Raw genomic sequence first — 22,954 nt, forward strand, 5'->3', positions numbered from 1 at the left:
GGTTTATTTATTGCAGTAATAAAATAAGAATTTTGTTGAGCCCAGATTAAATGTTATAGGGTTTTGTTTGGTACTTAATAATTGGATTGTTAGCTGATTGTTTAACAACACCCCAGCACAAAAAAATACATCTACTCTCAGTTGTCAAATAATGGTAAATATCTAAATGAATTTATGATCAATATAAAAAATTATAAAGTTTATTAAGTTAAAACTAAACCAGTGTAAAGAGTTGTGCAAGTCTCTATTTATAACACAATTTTTGTTGTTGCAATATGATTTATTTGATACTGTGAAAAAAATAGTCCTTTTTTTTTCTTCTTCTTCTTCTTCTTTTTTTTGCACTCCATTTCATGATGGGCAACATCATCAGTCAGTACAACAGTGTCTGCACTTGCAGGTGGTGACACATATTACAGAAGGATGCAGATTTTTTTTATTTTGTTTAGATATTTCTTTATTTTCATAAATTCTATTCAGTGTAAGCCAAGTGCAATTATGTATGCAATTGTCTGCCTGGTTGTCATTTCAGCTCTTGAAACACGGAAGATCCTAACAAGATCAAAAACCGGCTCACTGACCCCAAAGCAGTTCACTGATTCAGTTACAGCTACCACAGGCTCATTTAAGACAGCCGGCAAGATGTCTTCAGATGAGATTTTGATCATTAACAAGGAGGGTGAAATATCTCGCATCACCAGGAGCAAAAGTGCTGTGTCATCCGCAGTCTCACAACAGTCCATGTACTTTAGACTAGGTATTTATTATTTTCTTAATTGGAAACTACTCTAATAGAATTTTAATCGTCCGGTACTCATCACTGGCAAAATAAAAATTATCATGTATTAGTGCAACGTACAATTTTATTGGACAATTTGGCATTTATTAACCAATGACAGTTGGTACGAAATATGACATCATCACGATTTGGCAAACATACAGAATGATGACAAATATAGTTTAAATAGTTTGAATTTATGCCTCTAAATGTTTTGTTAAAATTGTAATAAAATGTTTTTAACGAAATACATAGAGGAGAACTTAAGTCTTTGTTTCTTGAAAATGATCTCTAATTGTGAATAAAATACAAATTTTTAGTAATACTTGCAATAGTGTGTAAAGTTGTTCATATATAGAGAGAGATTTATGATATAAAAAAAGAAACAGGTTTTGGAAGAAGATAAAGCTGAGGTATTAAATTAAATAACAAACTTGTTACCATTAGTATCAGATTTATGTTACATATGATATAGCTGTAGTTTAAAATGTGCTGAGGTGTTTCATATCTTCACTTGTCATGCTTTGTTCTTTTTAGGCAATGAAGGCAACTACAAGCTCTATCAAAACCAGTATTCGACAAACACCCTAGCTCTGAACAAACACCAACATAATGAGGAGCGTGACAAGCGGCGCCACCTGTCTCACAAATTCAGTCTGACGCCTGTGAGCGATTTCAAATGGAATGGTTCCATCTACGGGAGTCGTGCATTGATTGTGTCGACTCTAAGGTTGAGCATCACTCAACTGGAAAACAACATTCCAACTCCATTCCTGCATCCAAATTGGTCTGTTCATCGCCAAAACTGGCAGAAAGCAGTTCACATGTGTCAAAACCCTCAAGATTTTGGTTTGGCTCTCGCCATACTCGAAGCCTGTATTAAACCAGTTCTCTTTCTCCCAGTTTGGCAAGATTCTCTAGGTAAGTGTTCCATGTATAGAATTAAAATATTTAATAATATTGTTACTCACTGCTTATGGTTTGAAAATCTTTTGTGAGCAACAGGACACACTCCAGAAATTATGTAGGCAAGCAATTGCCCTCGGTGACAAATTTACTGTACTGTTGTAATATGTTATAATTATCATATGTATCTTCACTAGTTAAATACTAATACAAAGATTGAATAATGTATAAATGTGAACAGTACAGTAATATGTCCTTACACAGGTCACACTCGGTTGTGTCGATTGACAACCTTGGAACGCGAGGAGTTGAAGAAACGGGATAAGGAATTAAAGAGAATGAAGGAGGAAGAAGATCTTGGCAGGCCGGTCGTGTGGATCAAGTATCCTCTTGGTCTCAAGCATCAGGTAGCAACATTCCAATTAAAATACAACTACAAAAAATTACATTAAAGTATCATCTTGACCTTGGGCATCAAGTAGCAACATCAGCATTCCACTTAAAATACAACTTAGAAAAGTAAAAGTGCTTTGATAATATAAATTTTTATTTTTATTTTTTTTAATGACACCACTAGAGCACATTGATTAAATAATCTTCGGCTGTTGCATGTCAAACATTTGGTAATTCTGATTTGTAGTTATCAGAGGAAACCTGCTACATTTTCCTAATGCAGCTAAGGATCTTTTATATGCACTTTCCCACAGACAGGAAAGCACATGTCAGGGCCTTTGTCCAGTTGTGGTGCACTGGTTGGAAAAGGGGGGGGGGGGGGGAACAATCAGTTGAATGGATCCAACGAGGAGGTTCGATCCTGCGATGCAAGCACCTCAAGCGAGCACTCAACTGACTGAGCTAAATCCTGCCCCTAGTATGAAAAAATAATTTCACTGTGGGATGGACTACAGCTGATATTATTTATTTTCTTTTCAACTTGCCTAGGTTATTTTCCCCTTATTCACATAGACTGTGGTTCGAATAAATAAAAGCTAAATAAAACTGAAAATGTTTGCTAGTTATTGCACTTGTTATATTTTTAGTAAATTGTCAAACCTAATTTTGATATTTGTTATAAAGAATTTGTTTATTTATTTTATTTTTTTGTTATTGAGATAATGAAACTATCTTTTGTGTTGTGTCTCCATTCCCAATAATTAGCATTTTATTCTTTGTTGTTTGTATAGCATATACAGGGCTAGAAATGAAAAAAAAAATCTACATGCACCAGGTGCATGCTGGAAAAAAAGTTACATGCACCATTAAAATCCTGCATGCACCAAAAATAAGGCAACTTCATTTTTTTATTATACGAAGCTATTCAGAATTATTCGGCAATACCTATATTTATTTATTAACAGTACCGGAACGTTATACAACTGCGTTTATTACTGATTCTTGAATAAATTTGACAATTTCGCCCAACGTAAATGCCGTACAGAAATCTATAATAGGCCTATTACAAAAACATACGAATATTTGTGTTTAGTATTAAGCAAGTTATTAACTTTTTTAACTCGATAAGATCTGTTGGTATAATATAAATTAGCCAACTACGTGAGTAACGCACCTGCACGTTCACAATCATCTGATCAAGTGCCCATATCTGAGGTCGAAAATGTTCAAGGCAATTACGGTACTTTGTATTCATCACAGATCTGGCGGAGTTCAATTTGTCAGTGACGACAACAATTGTGTTATGCGCGTGGATACCCCAAAGTCGGTCTCAACCACCTTCCCTAATACCGTTCACGGATATAACCGAGATATTTCCGGCAATTTTCGCGAATATATTTCACGGAAATGACCGAAAGGGCGCCATTGTTGTAAGTAGGATTATGGGATACAAAATGAATGCGCCGATAAGATAAAAGTTACCGTTTTTATGAGGCGAACAGATTACGAAATGCATACGCAAAATTCAACAACTTGAGTCTGAATCTGGTAGACAACAGGATACTAGTATACGTAATACACAGTACTTGAAAAATATTAGCGTGCACCCAGTTTTAAAAGTTACATGCACACGCAAAAATCAGCATGTACTAACACTGCATTTCGAGCCCTGATATATAATATATATTTCTAACTACCTCTTTTGCTCTACTAACCTATGTTTCCTTTGTAGGTGTGGAAGCAACGGGGAGAGGAATACCGTGTAACTGGTGGCAATGGCTGGTTGTGGGTGAGCTCTGTTCGCGTCTACAATTATATACCTCAAGACACAGTAGGTCTGCGTAATGTTGCAGTTAAAATTCGAGCTCGTCGCCGGAAAGGGCTTAAACAAAAGTCTACAGCAGTTGACTCAAAAAGTGCAATTGTAGGTCATAAGACTGGCAGTAAAGATGAAAGTATGGAGTGCGAAGAAACCAATGTTAGCAAGTCGGAAAATAGTGCTGATAAAACGGAAAAACCAGTAGAGAAAATGGAAGTAGATCCAGCTAAAAGTGATTACAAAACTAACAGTTCCGATCAGACCCAATCTGATTGTGCTGAACCAAAAGCTTCAGCTGAACAAATGGAAAGCGAAGACTGCTCCAAAGAACCAAAATCGGACATATCGGGTCAAACATGTTCAGAAGGGGAGATGAAAGCAGTCACTGCTACAGACAAAGGGTCTGCATCGGTAGATCTGAAGGAAAATATATCTTCAACAAAGAAATCCATCGAGGTTGAAGAAACGTCATTGAAAGATTCTGTTAAGCAGGAACCTGTGGACAATGATCATGAAGTCAAGGATGCGAAAGAAGAGTTTCTCAAAAGTTATGATATATTTACCGATGACTTCATGTATCGGCTTCCTCCGAAAGTGGAAGAAGATCTGATTGACGTCAGCAAGGCCATGCTGGAGAGAACCCATTATGCAAAAGTTACAAAACCATATTCCAGGTTGGATAACTTGCTAGAGCGGCGGCAGAAACAGGACGAGTGGGAAAAAAAGCAAAGGCAAGCACTAGAGCAGCAGATTCAGTGGAAACTGAAATACCAGAATAATCAGAAAATGGAATCTGAGAAAGCTTCAAAAGAAAAGAAAGGAGACAAAAAGGATATTAAGCAGGAAAAAGGTGAAGGAGAACAGGAGACGAAAGTTAAACAAGAAGAGAAGGAAGATGATGAAAACAAAATAAAGGAAGTTGATGTTAAACAGGAAGTGGAAGTGAAAGCCGAACCAGAAGAAGATAAAGACCAGGGAGAGATAAAGAAAGAAGATCCAGAGAAAGATTGTGAAGAGGAGGAGGAGGAGAATAAGGGTGAAGAAATGTTGGAGAAGAAGTCTGATGGAGGAAATAAGAATTTGTCTCAGGTTAACGGTATGGGTGAAGTTGTGGATGACAAGAGTGATATGGCGGAGGACATGGAAGTTGAAGAAAGTGCTAAGTTCGAGTATTTGTGTTATTCCATTCTCTGTCGACAAGGCGGCAAATCAAAGTGCTATTCGCCCATGTGTATTACAAGTTGTAAAATAGAACCCGGGGTGTCTCGTGATCTGTCCAGTGCTAACAAAACTAAATCGACTTCTCCAGACCAGGATGAGAAATGTTTGACTGCTGATCAGCCGGATAATTCCGTGAAAATTACCACGGAAGATGAAGAGATAGACGTGGAAGGAGACAAGGATCTCAAGTCAAATGGAACTGCCTCGGCCAATTTGTTAAACACTCTTCGAGCAGCTTCGTCATCAGATGAAAATTCCAATGACAGTTACTTCAAAGAGGATTCAAAGTCTAAAGATTCAAAAGACTATGTTTCTAGCACAGAGGACAAGTCCACCGGTGATGATAAAGATGAATCAAAAGATGGAACATGTGATGCTAAGAATATGCCGTTCTCTAGTCTGCCCATTCCCGATCCGTCTTCAGTAGCCCAGCTTCTGGCAACACGAGCTGGCGTTAGTCTATCGCAGGCCCAAATGGCCTTGCAACAGGCCATTGCCAAGATGAGCATCAAAGATCTTAATGCCAAACTCCCTCCAATCCGCAAGACGACGGACAAGTTCAAGCTGGCCAAATTCACCAGGATTACGCCCGGTCGACGGGGTAAAGGTACTGCTAGCCGGGGGAAGTCCAGCTTGCCAGTTTGTCAGAAATTTAGAACGTCTCTCCGAAAGAAAAATATTTTTATTCTGGAAAGGCATGAAGTATACAAACTAGCAAGAAAGCAAGGCAACAAGGAAGCTGCAGGGTTCAATTACAATTGCAAAATGAACAATGTGAACTGGCTGTATCCTTGTTCTCGGCCTGTGTTCCGCACCTGTTGGCGGTACCGCACACAGACACTCAAAACTTTGGCAGCAGCAGCCTCACAGTTTCGACAGCTGTGGGCCTGTCTAAGATGGGATGACATGTCGGTGAAGTCTCCAGCGGGTGGAACAAACACAGTCTCTACGGAAACAGAAATTACAACCACAGAGTTATTGAAGCGGAGGGATGTAGGGCCGTTCAATCTGAGATCAGAGTTCTTGGTTCGAAAGATTGTGGTTCCTATTGGTGTCTCGGCACAGCCCAAAGGTAATTAATGTTTCTAATACTTTTCTGCTACTATTTACACTATTTGCTTTAACAGGGATAAGAATTTAGACTTGTTATTATTAGCCTCTGATCAACTGGCCAACCAGTGCACCACAACTGGTTAAAGGACGTGGTATGTGCTTGCCTGTCTGTGGGAAAGTGCATATAAAAGATCCCTTTCTGCTAATGGAAAAATGTAGTGTGTTTGCTCTGATGACTAATTACCAAATAATTGACATCCAGTAGCCGATGATTAATTAATCAGTGCTCTAGTGGTGTCTTTAAACAAAACAAACTTTTAACTTTGATCAACTGGCATAACTTTTTATTTACCAGTCATGACTGTTTCATTTGGTTTTATAAACTGGATCAAATGTATACCACTTATGAACTTTGGCATGTTAGTTTATTTTACCGGGAAAAGATACTATGGGTTTGTTAAATTTGTACTTAGATTTATGTAAGGTTTATTACAAGAACCAATAAATGCTGCGAATACGTCAAATTATAGCAGTAAAGTACAACCGGACATATTAATACTTTCAATAATGTTATTTTATTGTTAAATAAAAGTGTGATTGTAACTTTCATTCATCTATGTTCAGTTTGTCCTGAAATGAATGCAAGATTTATTTTGGTTTTAGACTTCTAGATAATTTGTTGTTTGTTACAACCGTTAATTTTGTTGCTGTGCTTATTTCCTCAGAAAAATACACTCCCCAAAGAAGTGGTTTACGAGAACGTAAACGTGCTGAATCTCCTAAACAGACGGATCCCAGTGTCACGGAATCCTGGGTGCCGGAGGAGGAACTGGAGTTATGGGAAATCAAACAGTTTGGTGAAAAGTAAGAATTTAAAAATAAAATAAAATAAATTAACAGTGTTGATAGTGATGGATCTTCTTATTGGCAGTGATAATAACTAGCAATCTTCAAGTAGGATGATTGGAAAATACAGAATTTTAAAATGAACTACCAATGGTACAGTTTATAAAACTTGGGAATTAGAACAACATTAAATTTATATTTTATAAGAAACTTGTCAAATCAAACCATCCAACAGATTTTTAAGAGAAACTCTGAACTGTAGGGGCGAGACGTAGCCCAGTGGTAAAGTGTTCGCTTGATGTGCGATCGGTTTGGGATCGATCCCCATCAGTGGGCCCATTGGGCTATTTCTCGCTCCTGCATGACTGGTACATCAAAGGCAGTGGTATGTGCTATCCTCTCTATGTGATGGTGCATATAATAGATCCCTTGCTGCTAATCGAAAAGAGTAGCCCATGAAGTGGCAACAGCGGGTTCCCTTCCTCAGTATCTGTGTGGTCCTTAACCATACGTCCGACACCATATAACTGTAAATAAAATGTGTTGAGTACGTTGTTAAATAAAACATTTCTTTCCTATGAACTGTATTGCAGGGTGTATACTTTGAAATCAAATCACATAACCCACAATAGTGGCTAAAACTGCAACATTCAGTGTGACAATCAACATTTACACCATGGATATAAATACTATACCTACTCCACCCCTAAAAGTAAACCAGAAAAACATTGTGGGTTAAGCTGCTCATTTCAGATATAACGGAAGGTGTCTTTGACTAATCTAGTGTGACATCCATTAGCCGATGATTAATAAATGAATGTGCTCAACCTGCTTGACTATCCTAGTTCAGCACAAACCTTTTCATCCAATTTATAGTGGGACTCTACATTTTAAGAACTGGTACATTGGCACTAGTTAAAACTAAATCGCAGGAATTTACTGGCTAGATGAAAGAACATCTTTATGATAACAAACACTGTTAATTTATCACTAATGGCAGAGCTGATAATAATGAGCGGCTGAGGTACTGTTTGGTGTACTGCTACCTGCTTACAAAAGGTGGGAACACTGATTGTTGCAAACATATTTTATTGTACAAAGAACAAAAGAATTGGGCACAAGTTTGACAACTTACCAGGCCCTCTTCTATATTCATACAGTATACTTGGCGACCTATATTACATAGCTGTAAATATAAATTACATGTATACATTCAAGAATAACCAGTGGAAGGAAATGTATTATATACAAAAGAACACTGATAGCAGGGATATATTTATTACCATGTGAACGCTTATTTTAGGCTAGAGAAGCAACGTGCCGCTGTGCAAGACAAGCAGAAGGAAGGCAGCAGCACGCAGACTCCGCAGCAGATCAAGGCTCAGATGGAACAGCAGTTGAAGCAGCAGCGGATAGCCCTTCAGGCCAAGCGCGTCCAGGAGGCTGGCGGAAAGATCATCACCATAACAACCAGCGCGCTGACCTCGTCCAACACCGTGCTGACCACATCTGCCGCGGGACTGCCAGCTCACATCAAGACCATCACCGTGGCAACATCAGGAGCGTCCGGAACACCAACGATCATCAAACAGGTGCACGTGCATCCCAAGACGGTTATTTCTGCTGCAGGGATACAAGGTAGGATCTGTTGCTTACTACTGTAGTGCAAAAAATAACTAATCATGTTTGAAGTGTTGTTCAGTGTTAGCTTTCTGTCATCTGCATATGCAGGGTTTTATAATCTATGTTGCTACTCACATATTCAGCACTATTGAATTGAAAATTGATTAGCATATATTTATCTAACATTTTAGAATTGGGATCAGTCTCTGAAACTAAAAGCAATAAAACATGTTTTACTCGTTTCCAGTAAAATTTACATAGCCATTCACAGGCATTGAATTTTGGGATTTAAGCAAAAATAACTTCAGAATTCCGTCAAAATCATAAACATGATGTAATATAGATATTTTGGGATTCCATCATAATTTTACACGTTTGACAAAATCTGAGATTCGCGGAAGTACAGAATTCAGATAAATTTGCAGCTTTTATTCAATATTTACTATTTATTATTTATAAACTAGTTAACTGCAACTGGTTGTTTTACCTTTACATTACCGGTTAAAAGACAAATGGTAGTTTTATGAGATATCTTTATTTCAGCCTCTCCTGTCAGGCCAGGTGTGCGAGTCCAAATACCAGGCAGCACAATGATCACTCTACGACCCACCACAACTGTCACCCTCGCCCCGAAACCTGGCACCCCCAGCACAGGAGTGGTTACTCCAAATACAACAGTTACAAAAGTGGTTACACAGAGTCCACAGCTCCCAGGAACAAAGGGTGAATATGATTTTCAGTTTCTGGTTATATAAGCCATCATTATTATATATTTGTTTGACTACTACTACTTTATTATTACTCTTTAAAAAAAAAAAATTGTTTTAAATGTATTTTTATACATCTGTCTTTTTTCGTCCGTTTGTCCATAACCTTTCTTTGTTTCTGGGGGCATATCTTTCATTTAAGGACTGTCTGTTATTTCTTTTACGTTCATGGGGGTATGAATTTTAAAAAAGTCATTCACAAACTGGTTGAATCGGCAAAGCAGTTCTCACATAAGTTTGCGGATGATTTTTTTGGTTCATACCTAGATGAACGTAAAAGAATTAACAGACAATACTTATTAAATTTTAAACATACTTACTAACAATAACATTAAAAGTTCATATTTTATTTTGAATTATATTTTTGCTTAAAACAATAACACTCAGTAAGACAAATTACCAATATAAAATGACATGAGCTATGACGTTCCCTGACGACATAGTTTTTACAAAAATTTAATTATATTGTATTATTTCTTTTCTTATCTTTTGCCTCATTAGAATGGGTTAATTATTGTTAAGAAAGCCCTTGTTTCTGTTTTGCTCATTTATCTTAAACTGCTTTAAATAAAATCATTGGTATAAAACCAGTTAAATCCGTTCTTTCTTTCTTTTAACTTATTTTTGTGAGACTTAATTTATACTGATATATTAACCTTTTGTGCAGTTCAAATCCGTCCTCAAGTGGTTGCCCAAGGATTGCCAGGGCAGGTCCAGAATGTGCAGATAATACAGGGTGCTCAGGGCCAGTTGCAAGTCCGTGGACTACTCCCAGGTAAGATACAAACATTAGTTTTCATTCAGAGGGGCGCGACATAACCCAGTGGTAAAGCACTCGCCTGATGCACGGTTGGTCTGGGATTGATCCCTGTCAATGCACTATTACTGATGTAATCAATGGCCATGGTATGTGCTAACCTGTCTGTGGGATGGTGCACATAAAATATCCCTTGCTACTAATGGGAAAATGTTGAGGTTTCCACTCTAAGACTATATGTCAAAATTACGAAAACATTTGACATCCAATAGCCGATGATTAACAAGTCAATGTGCTCTTGTAGCGTTGTCAAACAAAACAAACTTTATGATTTAGAGATTGGGGTGGGATTCAGTTCCGTCTGTAGACTGCTCATCTAAGGTGCTAGGATCAAACCTCTTTACTGAACCCATTGGGTTTTTCCAATCCCAATCAGTCCCATGACTAGAACATCAAATGCTGTGGTATGTGCTGTCCTGTCTGAAAAAATACATGTAAAAGATCCCATACTACTGATGGAAAAATTTAGTTTTTGTCTGAAGACTACATTTCAGAATTACCAGGTGATTAATTAATCAATTCCAGACCAGCATTACAGAAAACACTGCAAGATTTAAGCCATTTCATTTACTGTTCAGATCAGTCTGTTGAAATAGGGGGAAATCCCATTGGTGAGAGGTCAGGTTAAATATTTACGAAAAGAAAAAACAATCCAAGTTTATTACATTCTTTTTTCTTTAGTTAAAAACTCACAGGAATTCATGATTGTTACTGACATTTCAAAGTTTTTGCAATTTGGTATTCAATGTTTTTTTCATCTTTATTCATTACTATCTTTGATCATAGCTACTTTTCTAGTTGGAAACATTTTAGACTAACATCCAGCTTGGCAGTAATGAATGGATAAATTAGAACAAGAATGTGCATGCTAGTTATTGTGGAAATTGTTTATTATTTTGTAAATGTATTGGTATTTGTAGGTCAACAGATAATCCGATTACCTGACGGTAGGCTTCAGCTGATTACACTGCCAACCTCTAGCCCTGCTGTTGCAACTGTGTCGGCGACAACCTCGATTGTTAGCACCGGCATTAATGCCACATCGCAGCTGGTACGGCCATCGCCCACTGTGGTTCGTGCTCCCACTGCCATTGTTGTGAACACAACATCTGGCGTTGGCGTAAGTTCCTCGGTGACTCTCCCTCAGACTAGAATCGTCGTCCCCTCTGTATCAGCACTGTCGTCAGGAGCGGTCCACGGTAGTATTGTCTCAGCAGCAGCAGCAGTCAGCTCACCCACATCCATCCCACAAACAGTCCGAACTCTGTCATCCAACACAATCCTAACCACAACTACCATGGCAAAACCAACCATCATAACAACCCTGGCGAAAACAACCGGCACGTCTCTCATCACGCAGCAGGCCGGGGCCAGCATCACCACACCACACATCATCAAGTCCATCGTCTCGACGCCAGCCCTCTCTTCCATATCACCCATATCCTCACTGAGTCCAGTCAAACCGCTGTCGGTGGTCGGTTCTACTGGAACGCCAATAATCGCCAGAGCAATACCACGACCGCTGGCTCAGCAGGTGAACATCCGAGGCCAAACGGTCATTACAAGCCTTCCGAGACCGCTGGGTGTTGCGGCCGCGACCACCCGCCCCGTCACCATTCTGACGGGCACGAACACCCGCCAGCCGACCATCCTGTCTCCGGGGATACCAAGGCCGCCAACCATCGTTGTCACTGCAGCCAGCACTCCAAGTCAACTGCCCACGCTGACGGTGGTCACTCCACAGCAGTCAACAGTGGCCGCGCCGCAGACCATATTGAGCACGGTGGTTTCTCAGAGTCCTGCGACGGTGACATCCACCACCCCGACTCTCTCCACCGTCATGACGTCACCCGTGCAGCTGCTGTCGCCAGCACGGTCCTCTGTGTTGGTGTCGTCACCAGTTGGCTCTCCGCCTCTGATGTCGCCGACAGCAACCACGTCACCCACGATGACTGCAGCTCAGAAGTATGCCATTACACCACAGGTTGTTCAGCAAGGTAAAATTTAATACGGTTTGTTGAATTTGACAAATCTGTTTTACCACCTATCTTTTAGACAGACATTTTCCAGCCTCCCCTAATAGCATTGTTAGCAACATAGCTAATACAAGTGTCTTTTACTCGTTTTGGGAAGTCCGATTTTTGTGAAAAGTTTGCGTTTCAATTTTCAAGGTTTTTTGTTTAAAACTGCAATAACAAAAAAGTTTTTTATTTTTCAACTTCAAAATAAAATCTAACTAAATAGAAGATAATTGTGCATGCAGTCTTTGTTTCAAGCTAGTTTATTTATTATTGTATTGGATCTAAAGAGTAATATTTAGCATTTACACCATCTTGGCACATTGTAAATCACAGCTGCTGTAAACACTTGGTCTAAAGTTTCTAAGAGAAAACTCAATGCTGCCAATGTAACATAGGAAATCATGTTAAAATTAGTATATAACTATGCCACTGGTATGTATAGTTTCTGTTAATCTGTTTGACAGTCGTAAGACAAGCTCTGATGCAGAACCAGACTCCCGAGATCCAGGCCAAGCTGTTGGCCATGCAGCGACAGTTCCAGACACAGCAGACTGGGCCGAAGATTGCGATCGCACCCGTTCCTACACAGGTGGTGGTAGCTAAACCTCAGACCGGGTCGCCTGCTCCAGAGGCAATGAAAACCAAGCAAAAACCAGTCCTCACGCAGGCACAAAAAGAAGACCAAATGAGGTATGTGTAAACAATGTTGTTATTGTCGTGAATAGCATAATATTGCACATTTCCAGTTAATGAAAATATTTGGATTTTCCCTCATACTCGTAGATAACAAAATAGTTTTAATTTAATTGTGGGTATTATAAAGGATAAGATTCATAATTACTAGGAGATAAAAAAAAACAGTACTTTGGTTGCAAAATGTTATATGGTATACCTGTTATTTGCTTTGGACAAGTGACTTTTAAAAACCATGAACAAATTGTATAATCTATGTACATTTCCATCTTTTGACATCTCCCCCCTCTATTTTTTCCTCATGCAGAAACACACACCCATACAACTTTTTTCTAATCTAGTGTTATGGTGCATATTTTTTGTTTTTAACTTCATAATATACTTTTTTTTCTTCTTTTTTTCAGATTGGCCGTTTGTGGTCAGACTTTAAAGACAATTCTTGACAAGATAGAAAAAGAAGACAGACTTGAGCAAAAACGGCAGCGTAAACAGGAATCGGCAGAAGAAAAACAAAAACGATTACTAGTGACCAAACTACAAGGAGCTTTGTTCAAACACAAGGAGAGTTTGAAGAAGGAAATTCTTAGGAAGCGGTCTATTATGGAAAAGAATCTTCAACAAGATATTATGGTATGTCTGTCGTTTACTTGATTTTTGACTTGGTGTTAATAAATGTTGCAGAGCTGTTTCCTTCATGATGACGAGAATGGTCTTGGCCTTTTTAAACAAGATATTATGGTATGTCTGTCGTTTACTTGATTTTTGACTTGGTGTTAATAAATGTTGCAGAGCTGTTTCCTTCATGATGACGAGAATGGTCTTGGCCTTTTTAAACAAGATATTATGGTATGTCTGTCGTTTACTTGATTTTTGACTTGGTGTTAATAAATGTTGCAGAGCTGTTTCCTTCATGACGAGAATAGTCTTGGCCTTTTTTGCATTCATCTCTTAAAAAGTATAATACTTGATTTTTCTGGGGGTTTTATCTGATTCCAGCCATCTCTATAAATAATTTGATCAGAAATGCTAAAAATCATCTTTATTAAAGCCTTATGTAGCCTGATGGTGTGCAGGGTGTCATTAATTTAATTACATTTGTGGACATGATGGCGTACTGCATGCCACTATTAGTATGATGTCAATTCAACATGGACATCATTCAGCAGGGTTTCTGCCAGAGGGTACGAAGGGTAAAATTACAAACCCTAAAATCTTGGAACTTAATGGAGACGTGTTTAAAATTGGTCAAAATACATGAAATGCACTGTCCTATTTCAAAAGAGTTCTAACCCATTAGGCGCACTTATGATCTGCTTTGTTTTTATTATGTACCCTCAAATTATTATCTGTCGGAAAGCCCGACTGGTATTAAATGTATGGCTTTTTTTTTTCTTCTTTGCATCGTTTTAACTTCTTGTCTTGGTCTGTTTTGTTTTGTGTCTTAAAACCTTTCCATGTATATTCAGATTGAGTTGGCCGATTTGAAAAAGCAGAGCAAGTCTCCTACAAAGATCACATCTCCTAAAGGAGTGCACGGAGCAGTGACCATCAGCAAGAAAAAAGTCGAGCCACTGACCGCAGCCTCCATGCTGCCGCAGTTGGCGATTCCGTCGGCGAGGAAGAAACAGAAGTTGATCTCAACAGGCACCAGTCGTGCATTCAACCCCAAAGAGAGGCTGTACTGCATCTGTAAAACTCCTTACGATGAGAGCAGGTGAGTGTATGGTCAGGTTGTCTAAGCAATATTGAATGGAATTGAGGGAGGGAGGTGGTATTTGAAAGTAGTAGTTTGTCCCTCTAGCTTCTTAAAAGTACTTGAATTTCAACAATGGTTAAGTATGATTGAAAATGTTTTGCAAGATCTCTTACTGTCGTTGTTGCTTTTTCTTTTCATCTCTGTATTTGTATGCCAAAGGTTCTCCGATCATACAACCTGCCTACATTTCTGAGTTGTTGTTCATGTTCCTCTAAAGTATGGCATATATTTTAATGTACTTTTGGTTGTTTTAATCTGACATAATACTTTTGTTCTCTTTTATTGAAGGAAGAGTCTTATTTATTTTCAGATGATAGGAGTTTGATTATTGATTAATATAGTATTTTTATAATGACTTTACCATTATTGTTTCTCAGATTCTACATAGGGTGTGATCTGTGCTCCAACTGGTTCCATGGCGAGTGTGTGAACATCAACCAGCACCAGTCGCGCTACATCGATTCGTACGTGTGCGACGACTGCAAGAAGCAGCAGGAGAACACATCGGAGGAGTTGTACTGCCTGTGTAGAACACCATACGACGAATCACAGTAAGTTGGGGATCATTCTGTTTATGATTCAGTGTTGTTAAACGTATCATTTAGTAACAAGAGTGTTATTGTTTCATGATGTGCATGTCTCACTTTGTGTTGGGGATTATGAGCACAAGAAGGGTATTGATTGGCTCCTGATGGCCTTCGTGCTTGGAACTAAAGTAAACATTTAATTAACATAAGTAGTCATATATTAAATAATAGCAGTTAATCTCGTGTGGCTGTCCATGACCGGCTATATCTTAGTCCCTCAACGAGGGAATAATTAATTAAACTTTAGACAAACTAATTTAATTATTGGTAATTTATTATAAGACATACCTGGTTGTCTCCCCATTTGTGTACTATCCTCATGGTGGATAACGAACCAGGGAGTCATAGGTTAATATAAAGGGAGGAGCCTCCACCCCGGATGGTTTTATCCGTGGGGGGGGGGGGGGGGGGGGTGTGTGTGTAAATAATTAAAATGGGGAATAAATATAATAAAGAAATACTAATTTTCTCAACTAAGTAATTATAATATAGCTCTCTTTCCGATCGCGCCTGGCGAGCTTATGGACGAGGGGACACTTTAATCATACATAATTTATATAACATACCGGTTTTTAACTTTATAAAATATAATGTATATTAATTTTAATTAATAATTTTACAAGAATATCTAATTTTAACCAATAAGGTAGGTGGCTTTTTCTCCTCCTTATTAAATTTAGAAAAGAATGTGATGAATGAATGGAGTGAATGAAAGATCAGCTTGGGTGTTTAATATTGAGGTGTCTAACCTGGCAGTTAGACATTTCGTGATTACTCACCGGCTACTGTATATTTATATGTAAATTTTTAATCCATTTGTTAATTTCCTTTTTTTTAAATTATATTTGTATAAATGTTTACAAGCGTGCTCTGTATTTTATTATTATGATATTTTATTTTATTATATATTTTTAACCATTTGTTTAATAAACTAAGAGAGGGAGAAAGAAATTTCTTCCTTCTCTAATTAAATGGGACTTTGTACCCATGCCGTCTAGAGGTCCTTGGTAATATTGCCCTGGACCTCTCTTCGGTTTTTATAGATTAAAGGGTGATGGCGTCTGTGAACGACAACTTTCAGATTCTCTTGGACTGCTGAGAGCCGCCCGGAACCAAGTTATCACCAGAGATGCGTTTCCGCTCCGCCGACGGGCCAGACACAAAACTTATTCTTCAGTGATTGCAGACCTGATTCTGTCACTCTAAAAGTGACATCCACTCTCCTAGTGGATTTATTAAAATAACTAAATTAAAGAAACTAGGAAATAAATAAATAAATAAATAACCATATGAGGGCCGCGGTTGGGGCGGCGGCGGGGGATGGGGGGGGACCACCGGAAGATAGTAGGTAGGCGTAGGCGGTTTGGCAGTAGGGGAGTTAGGTTTGTCCGGGGGGCTCCGGCCCCCCCTCCCCTGGGCCTTGGCCGCCTCCTGTCTGCCACACTTAGATTCCCAATACCGATGTGGCACCTCCCATAAACAACGAAACTTCCTGTGAGGCGGACTCGCCCAGTATAAGAACCTCACCCCCAATTCCTCTAGGGTTAAATGAGTATATATAGACCTAGAGATATTTTAAGTTTAGATCACCCGGTCAAAATTGTGCAAAAAAAAATTCTTTAAGAGAGCACAAATAAATTTGGTAATGCCCCCTAATAATTTTGGCTTAAATTTCAAAATTGCCCCTATATTTCTGTCCCAGACCACTCCTGCTGGCTATCCAGAGGATGGGCCCGTGACAGACATGCTTGAAACCTTAGTGGTATATGAGCATGTAAATAAATATTGGAATGGAATGGGGATTATCTATTCAACTTGCCTTACCAAGTCTTTCACTTTTATATTGTTAGGCCGTTGTTTAACCTTTAAAAAACACCATGATGGTGAGAGAAAGTTTTTAACTGCTTGACATTAAGAACACATTATTTATTATATAACATTTGGAGAAATATCTTAAAGTATCAGTGAAATAAATGTGTTATCAGTCACTCAGTGATGATAACACATTTTAGAGTGAAATTTTCACTATTTCATTCTAAAATGTGTTATCTGCACTGTAAGAAAGCTAGAACTATTTTGCTGCTGGCATTTTAAAAATATAGGTAAATTGCCAAATTATGTAGAAAATTTCATGTTTTTTGTCAAATATGATTTATATCTCATATCGTGAAGTTTGCAATCATAACACACTAATCACGCAAGCGTGATTCGTGAGATACGAGTACAAACTTCACTCGTTGAGATATAAATCATATTTGACAAAAAACATTAAATATCCTCTATATCTATTTTAGATTTTACATTGGCTGTGACCGCTGTCAGGATTGGTTCCATGGCGAGTGTGTGGGAATCTCCAAGCCGGACGCTGACCGCATGGACACGTACCTGTGTCCGAACTGTGAGCAGAAGGAGATGCAGTCGCCCATCACCCAGCAGACCCTCACCGACAAGGAATACGAATGTCTGCGCAGGCTCCTACGAAGTCTCCAGGTATGTTTGTACAGTCAGTGGTATTTAGGGCACTGATCATCATGATACTGTATACAGCATTCTTCAACACCTGAGAAGCTTGGTAAACTGGCTTGTTTTGGGGGGTTTGTGAATTGCTTTTTCACAAAGATTTATTAACAAAAATTAAGATTTATAAAAAAATAAGTAAAGATATTGCGGATTTGTTTGTCTCCACCCTAATTGAAGGGTCCACAGGAATAACCTGTGATGTCACATTTGTAGTACTTTGGTGATATTTGTCTATTTTAAAGTTTACTGCTCTGTAATTGTGGAATATTTATGTCTAAGAAAGCATAATTTACCAACTACTTTTAATGGCCTTCCATAATATAGCGTGTCATGACCTTGACATACACAACTGTTTGGACATCATAGATTATTCCCATTGACCCTTCAATTATTCTTGTGTTATCAGTAATATAGTTAACAATTCAGGTGATACATACAGTATAATTAAAATGTGTGCAACTCTCTTTTAAATTATTTATTATGTTTTTGTTTTAGTCACACAAAATGGCCTGGCCGTTCCTGGATCCTGTTGATCCAAAAGACGTACCAGACTACTATCAGGTGGTCAAAGACCCCATGGGTAAGCGAATAAAACATGACCTCGCTTAACATCACATCACATCACATCACATCCAGGATGAAAATGTTAACTCATCTTCTGTGATATTCAACCTGCTATGGGCACATAACACAGCATGTAATATGTCGGTTGTCAAGCAATATACCCAGCAATATGCCAGCAAACATTTTAAAAGTTCTTTTGTTTTTTCTCAGTAATTCCAGTTTGGTTTGACGTAAAAAGAAATGGAAAACTTTTGGAAAGAATAACAATGTTCTATTTTAATGTCCAAATTGTGAAACCATTGGTCTAGATATAAATAAATAAAACAGCAATACTGAAGACCATCATTAGAGTTTTAAATTCTTCTTTTTCTGAAAAAGGTTTTATTCTGCCCACGTAAAATGGATGTCTAACTAGTAAAGACATTTTAACAAAGAATAATCAAATACAGTTTGGTAGTATAAAGTAATCCGACAACATTTTTACTATGGATGAGTAATGCCATTTTATTTATGTTTGACTTGTTTGTACCAACTGCACAAAAAACTGTTTTCCTTTTTCTTCTATTTCAAGCCATACTGGAATTATTGACCAAAAAAAACAAACTTAGATTTCAGCTGGGACAAGGTATAGTTGTCAAAAAGTTTTTTAGTTGGTCAGGAACTGGGACTAATGCTCACGTGTAATAAAGGTTTAAAGAAGTTACTTTGTCCAAGTTGTTCAATGTTGATATGGTAATATTTTGCAGAAATGTTGATAGGAAAAACCCACCCTTAAACATTAACTTGTGTGGAATTGAAATACTTCAGATATTTTAAATTTGAAAAAGTCCATATGTAAAAGAACACTTCAGACAAAATACTCTCCATGAATATTCTCTAATTGGTAACATTAACAGTTAATAGGGTCTGAAAAGGTGTTTGGTTATAGCTAGTGTTAAATATTTTTTTAAGTTATGGTTTTTCAGCTTTCTGGTATGAAGGCTAGCTTTATTAAGTATGATACACACTTGACAATTTTTTTTTAAACTAAAATGAACAGGTCAAAAGTATATGGTTTTTAAAACATCCCATAGTTCTTTTGTTGTTTTACTTTAATTATCTAACATGAAATATTTCTATAGACATTGCCTGTCCTCAAACAAGTGTACCTCCCCCCCCCCACGCATGTGGTCTGGTCCGAACATCCCAACAGCCAATGGGATGGCCTAAATTCTTCTACTGCATACTGCTCTCTAGTTCCGGTCACATGACTGTAACTTCCTTCTTTTTCTCTTCGCTAAAGGGTCTGGACGTCCTTTTGCTTGGCTCTGTTTGGAGTCAACTTTTTTTATAAGACCTTTGGTTTTGTATTCGTGTTGGGTGAAATGTTTTTCACCTTCGTTTTCGTTAGCTTTCGTATGTTCTTTTCGCGTATTTCGCTTGACTTTCCAAGCGTTTAATTACCTGAAATGTTGTTTATATTGCCGGTTGTCGTGTCGGACGCCATTTGCAAAATGGCATCTTTGTTGACCGGCTTTGTGTTTGTGTCATGGATTCTTTTTCTTTCTCTTTCACAGATTGAAAACTTATTATCATGTCGGATGTTAATGTTCAGCGACAGGTACGAGCGTGTTTACGCTGTAAGAAGTTCACTGCAGGCGGCGACCCTCATGATTTATGTCCGGGTTGCCGTGTTCCGTGTAGCCTCTCTTCGAGATGCGACCTGTGTTCGGGCCTGTCTACTGTCGAGTTCGCTGCTTACTTGAAGGTGGTGTCGGCGAGAGCCAAGAAAGTGGAATTTTCGCCGTCAATTGCGGACTCCGTAGCAGAAGTATTACGTTCAATGCTACCCATTATGCTGAAAGAGACCATGGCGTCGATGGCGGCCTTACCAGAACCGGCGGGTTTGGGGTCAGGTCCGGTTCCAGTCCCCTCTTCGGGGGGTGTGGCTCCAGGATGCAAGACTTCAGATGACAGGCCTGCGGTTCCTACGCAGCCCTCTGACAATCCGACTCAATCAGTTAGACATTCCACGGCCTCCAAGGATCACCGATCTTCAGCGGGGAAGTCATCTTCGGCGCAGCGGAGCCAGGACCATAGCCGTTCCCCACGACCTGCACGGCTCCCTATGGGTTCCGTGGATCGGCGGCGCAGACATTCTATTGAGGCTTCCGAGGGTTCTCGACGGGACCGTCCACGGTCCAGTTCACCAGTGGCTTCTGTTTCGGCGGGTCGATTAGCCTGTGCTCAAGTGCTTCGAGACTTTGGAGATGCAGCGCCTACAGCGGTTTCCATCATTGATGAGCCTGACTCTCTGACCATATGACTATGAGGGATTGCTTGGCGGCCGTCTATGACATGTTGCCGTCCTTGCCACATCCACCAACGCCGTCCAAGAAGGGACCGACACCGATGATAGCGACTGATGTCCCTCCGGAAGATGTGGTGATCCGTTCCTTGGCAGCCGGTACACTCGTATCCGAGGTGGCGACAGATTTAGACCGCACCTTTAAAGAGACAGCGTCCTTCGTCGCCTTCCCGTCTTGGGGTCACTGTATGTATCCGGTGTTTGACATGCCCTTTACAGATGGAGCTCCGTCTTTGGATGAAGATGTTCACCGTCTTGGGAAGTCGTCAACCGTGGATTTGACGGACAAACAAGTACAAGCCATGGATACTGCCCAGAGACGTTGCTTGTTTGTGTTATCTTACTTGGACGTTTTCCTTGCTGCGATGGCCACCCAGGCAAAAGATGCACGGTGCTACGCGCTGTTTCAGCAATCGGCGCAGATGCTAGCTTTCCTGACGTCTTCGGTGACTACGATGTCCTCAGTGTTGATGCAATACCGTCTCCAGGCTTATCTGAAAAAGTCCACTTTGGATTTCCAGCATAAGAAGGAGCTGTTAGCTCAACCGTGGTCCGCAACGAAGCTGTTTGCAGGCAAGGTTTCTGATGTTGTGAAGGCCAATGATAAGGACCAACAGTCGACAGCAACTGTCAAAGCGTTGCAACTTATTTCGACGTTGGAATCCACGAAGCGAAAGTCTACATTCACTCCACAACCACCATCTAAGCGCTGGAAAGGTTCCTTTCGAGGTCAACCTTCTCGACGGTTTCCTGTCAGACGACCATCCGGTCCTCCAGCTCGGACCCAGGGGAAGCCTGGTCGACATTGACGCCAGCCAACAGATCGTGGACTGCTCAGATTGCTTCAACCTACACCCGCCCCTGATTTTGAACCAGAACAACGATTCGGTTTTGACGCTTCCGGTGTGTACCACACCGGTCGGAAGATCCATGGTCGGAAGTCGACTTCGCCGTTATTGGCGAAACTGGCAGACACTTTGCCAAGATCCGTTTGTCACGTCGATCTTGAAGACAGGGTATCGTCTGCAATTGTCTGCCATCCCTCCATTGACCACTTCACCTCGAGAACCGCAGCATTCCGTCGCGCAAGTCAAGGTTCTACAGGAGTCCGTCAACAAGCTGGTGGAGAAGGGAGCCGTTCGCAGCATTTCGGAAGCACACTTAACACCCGGCTTTTACTCGGACATCTTTCTCGTACTGAAGAAAGATTCTCCGGAGCTGCGAATGATCCACAACTTGGCGGTTTTCAACGACCACTACCTGTCTCCTCCTCCGACCTTCAAGATGTTAACGTTGCGAGATGTCATAGCCGTGATCAGACCGGGGGATTGGCTTGCCTCGCTAGATCTCAAGGACGCCTACCTGCACGTTCCGATGCATGCCGATTTTCATCACTACCTGCGGTTCGTGCTACAGGGTCGGCATTACGAATGGACAGTCCTGCCCTTTGGGATATCCATAGCGCCATGGCTGTTCACCAGAATCACGACTCCGATGTCACGCTTCCTGCATCGCAGAGGTATATCCTTTTACCCGTACCTCGACGATTGCCTGATGAGGTGTCACAGCAAGACAGGGCTGACTGCACATGTTGCCTTCATCATGGACTTTCTCAAGCAGCTGGGTTGGATTATCAACATCGAGAAATCTCGACTGGCTCCCACGCAGTCTCTACAGTTCATAGGCGCTTGGCTTCGACCCGACCTGGGCCTCGTTCAAGTTCCTTTAGACCATTGGGAGAAGATCCAGACCATGATTGCCATAGCCCTCACCGCTCCAATGACCTTCCGCGGTTGGCAGAGTCTCCTGGGTCTCCTCACTTCCGCTCAGGATTTGACACTCAGAGGTCGTCTCCAGTTGCGGCGCTTGCAGATGTTTCTCAACCCGTTTGTTCGTTTCAATAATCCGGACTTGATCATCTCACTCCCGGACGATCTACGCTCCAGCCTGCAGTGGTGGCAGCTCCGATCGAACGTCTTAGAAGGTGTCTCTATGCGGGCCTGTTCGTCGACGCGTCACTGGAAGGTTGGGGAGCCCATCTAAGCAACCAGACTACTTCAGGGCTGTGGTCTCCCGGCGAACTCGGACTCCACATCAACCTGCTAGAGTTGTTGGCAGTCTACTACGCTATCCTTCATTGGCGACAGATGTTGACGGAAGCCTCTCTCATGGTGGCCACAGACAGTACTACCGCGGCGGCTTACATCAATCGTCAGGGCGGTTATCGTCTCTACAAGCTGGTC

At 40.2% G+C, this 22,954-nt stretch overlaps 1 protein-coding gene across 1 annotated transcript in view; it reads left to right on the forward strand.

Moving 5' to 3' along the window:
* LOC121378552 (nucleosome-remodeling factor subunit BPTF-like) overlaps positions 1-22,954 on the forward strand; it is a 38,836-nt gene that overhangs the window by 12,759 nt on the left and 3,123 nt on the right. Inside the window, exons 7-21 of the mRNA XM_041506779.1 lie at positions 533-757; positions 1,316-1,699; positions 1,949-2,091; positions 3,810-6,189; positions 6,896-7,034; positions 8,320-8,654; positions 9,183-9,362; positions 10,074-10,181; positions 11,144-12,220; positions 12,709-12,934; positions 13,342-13,567; positions 14,404-14,651; positions 15,071-15,244; positions 17,575-17,770; positions 18,296-18,380. Coding sequence (XP_041362713.1) covers positions 533-757; positions 1,316-1,699; positions 1,949-2,091; positions 3,810-6,189; positions 6,896-7,034; positions 8,320-8,654; positions 9,183-9,362; positions 10,074-10,181; positions 11,144-12,220; positions 12,709-12,934; positions 13,342-13,567; positions 14,404-14,651; positions 15,071-15,244; positions 17,575-17,770; positions 18,296-18,380 — 6,126 coding nt within the window. The remainder of the gene's footprint in view (positions 1-532; positions 758-1,315; positions 1,700-1,948; positions 2,092-3,809; positions 6,190-6,895; positions 7,035-8,319; positions 8,655-9,182; positions 9,363-10,073; positions 10,182-11,143; positions 12,221-12,708; positions 12,935-13,341; positions 13,568-14,403; positions 14,652-15,070; positions 15,245-17,574; positions 17,771-18,295; positions 18,381-22,954) is intronic.

Source organism: Gigantopelta aegis, chromosome 8 (genome assembly GCF_016097555.1).
Source record: "Gigantopelta aegis isolate Gae_Host chromosome 8, Gae_host_genome, whole genome shotgun sequence".
Taxonomy (NCBI): domain Eukaryota; kingdom Metazoa; phylum Mollusca; class Gastropoda; order Neomphalida; family Peltospiridae; genus Gigantopelta; species Gigantopelta aegis.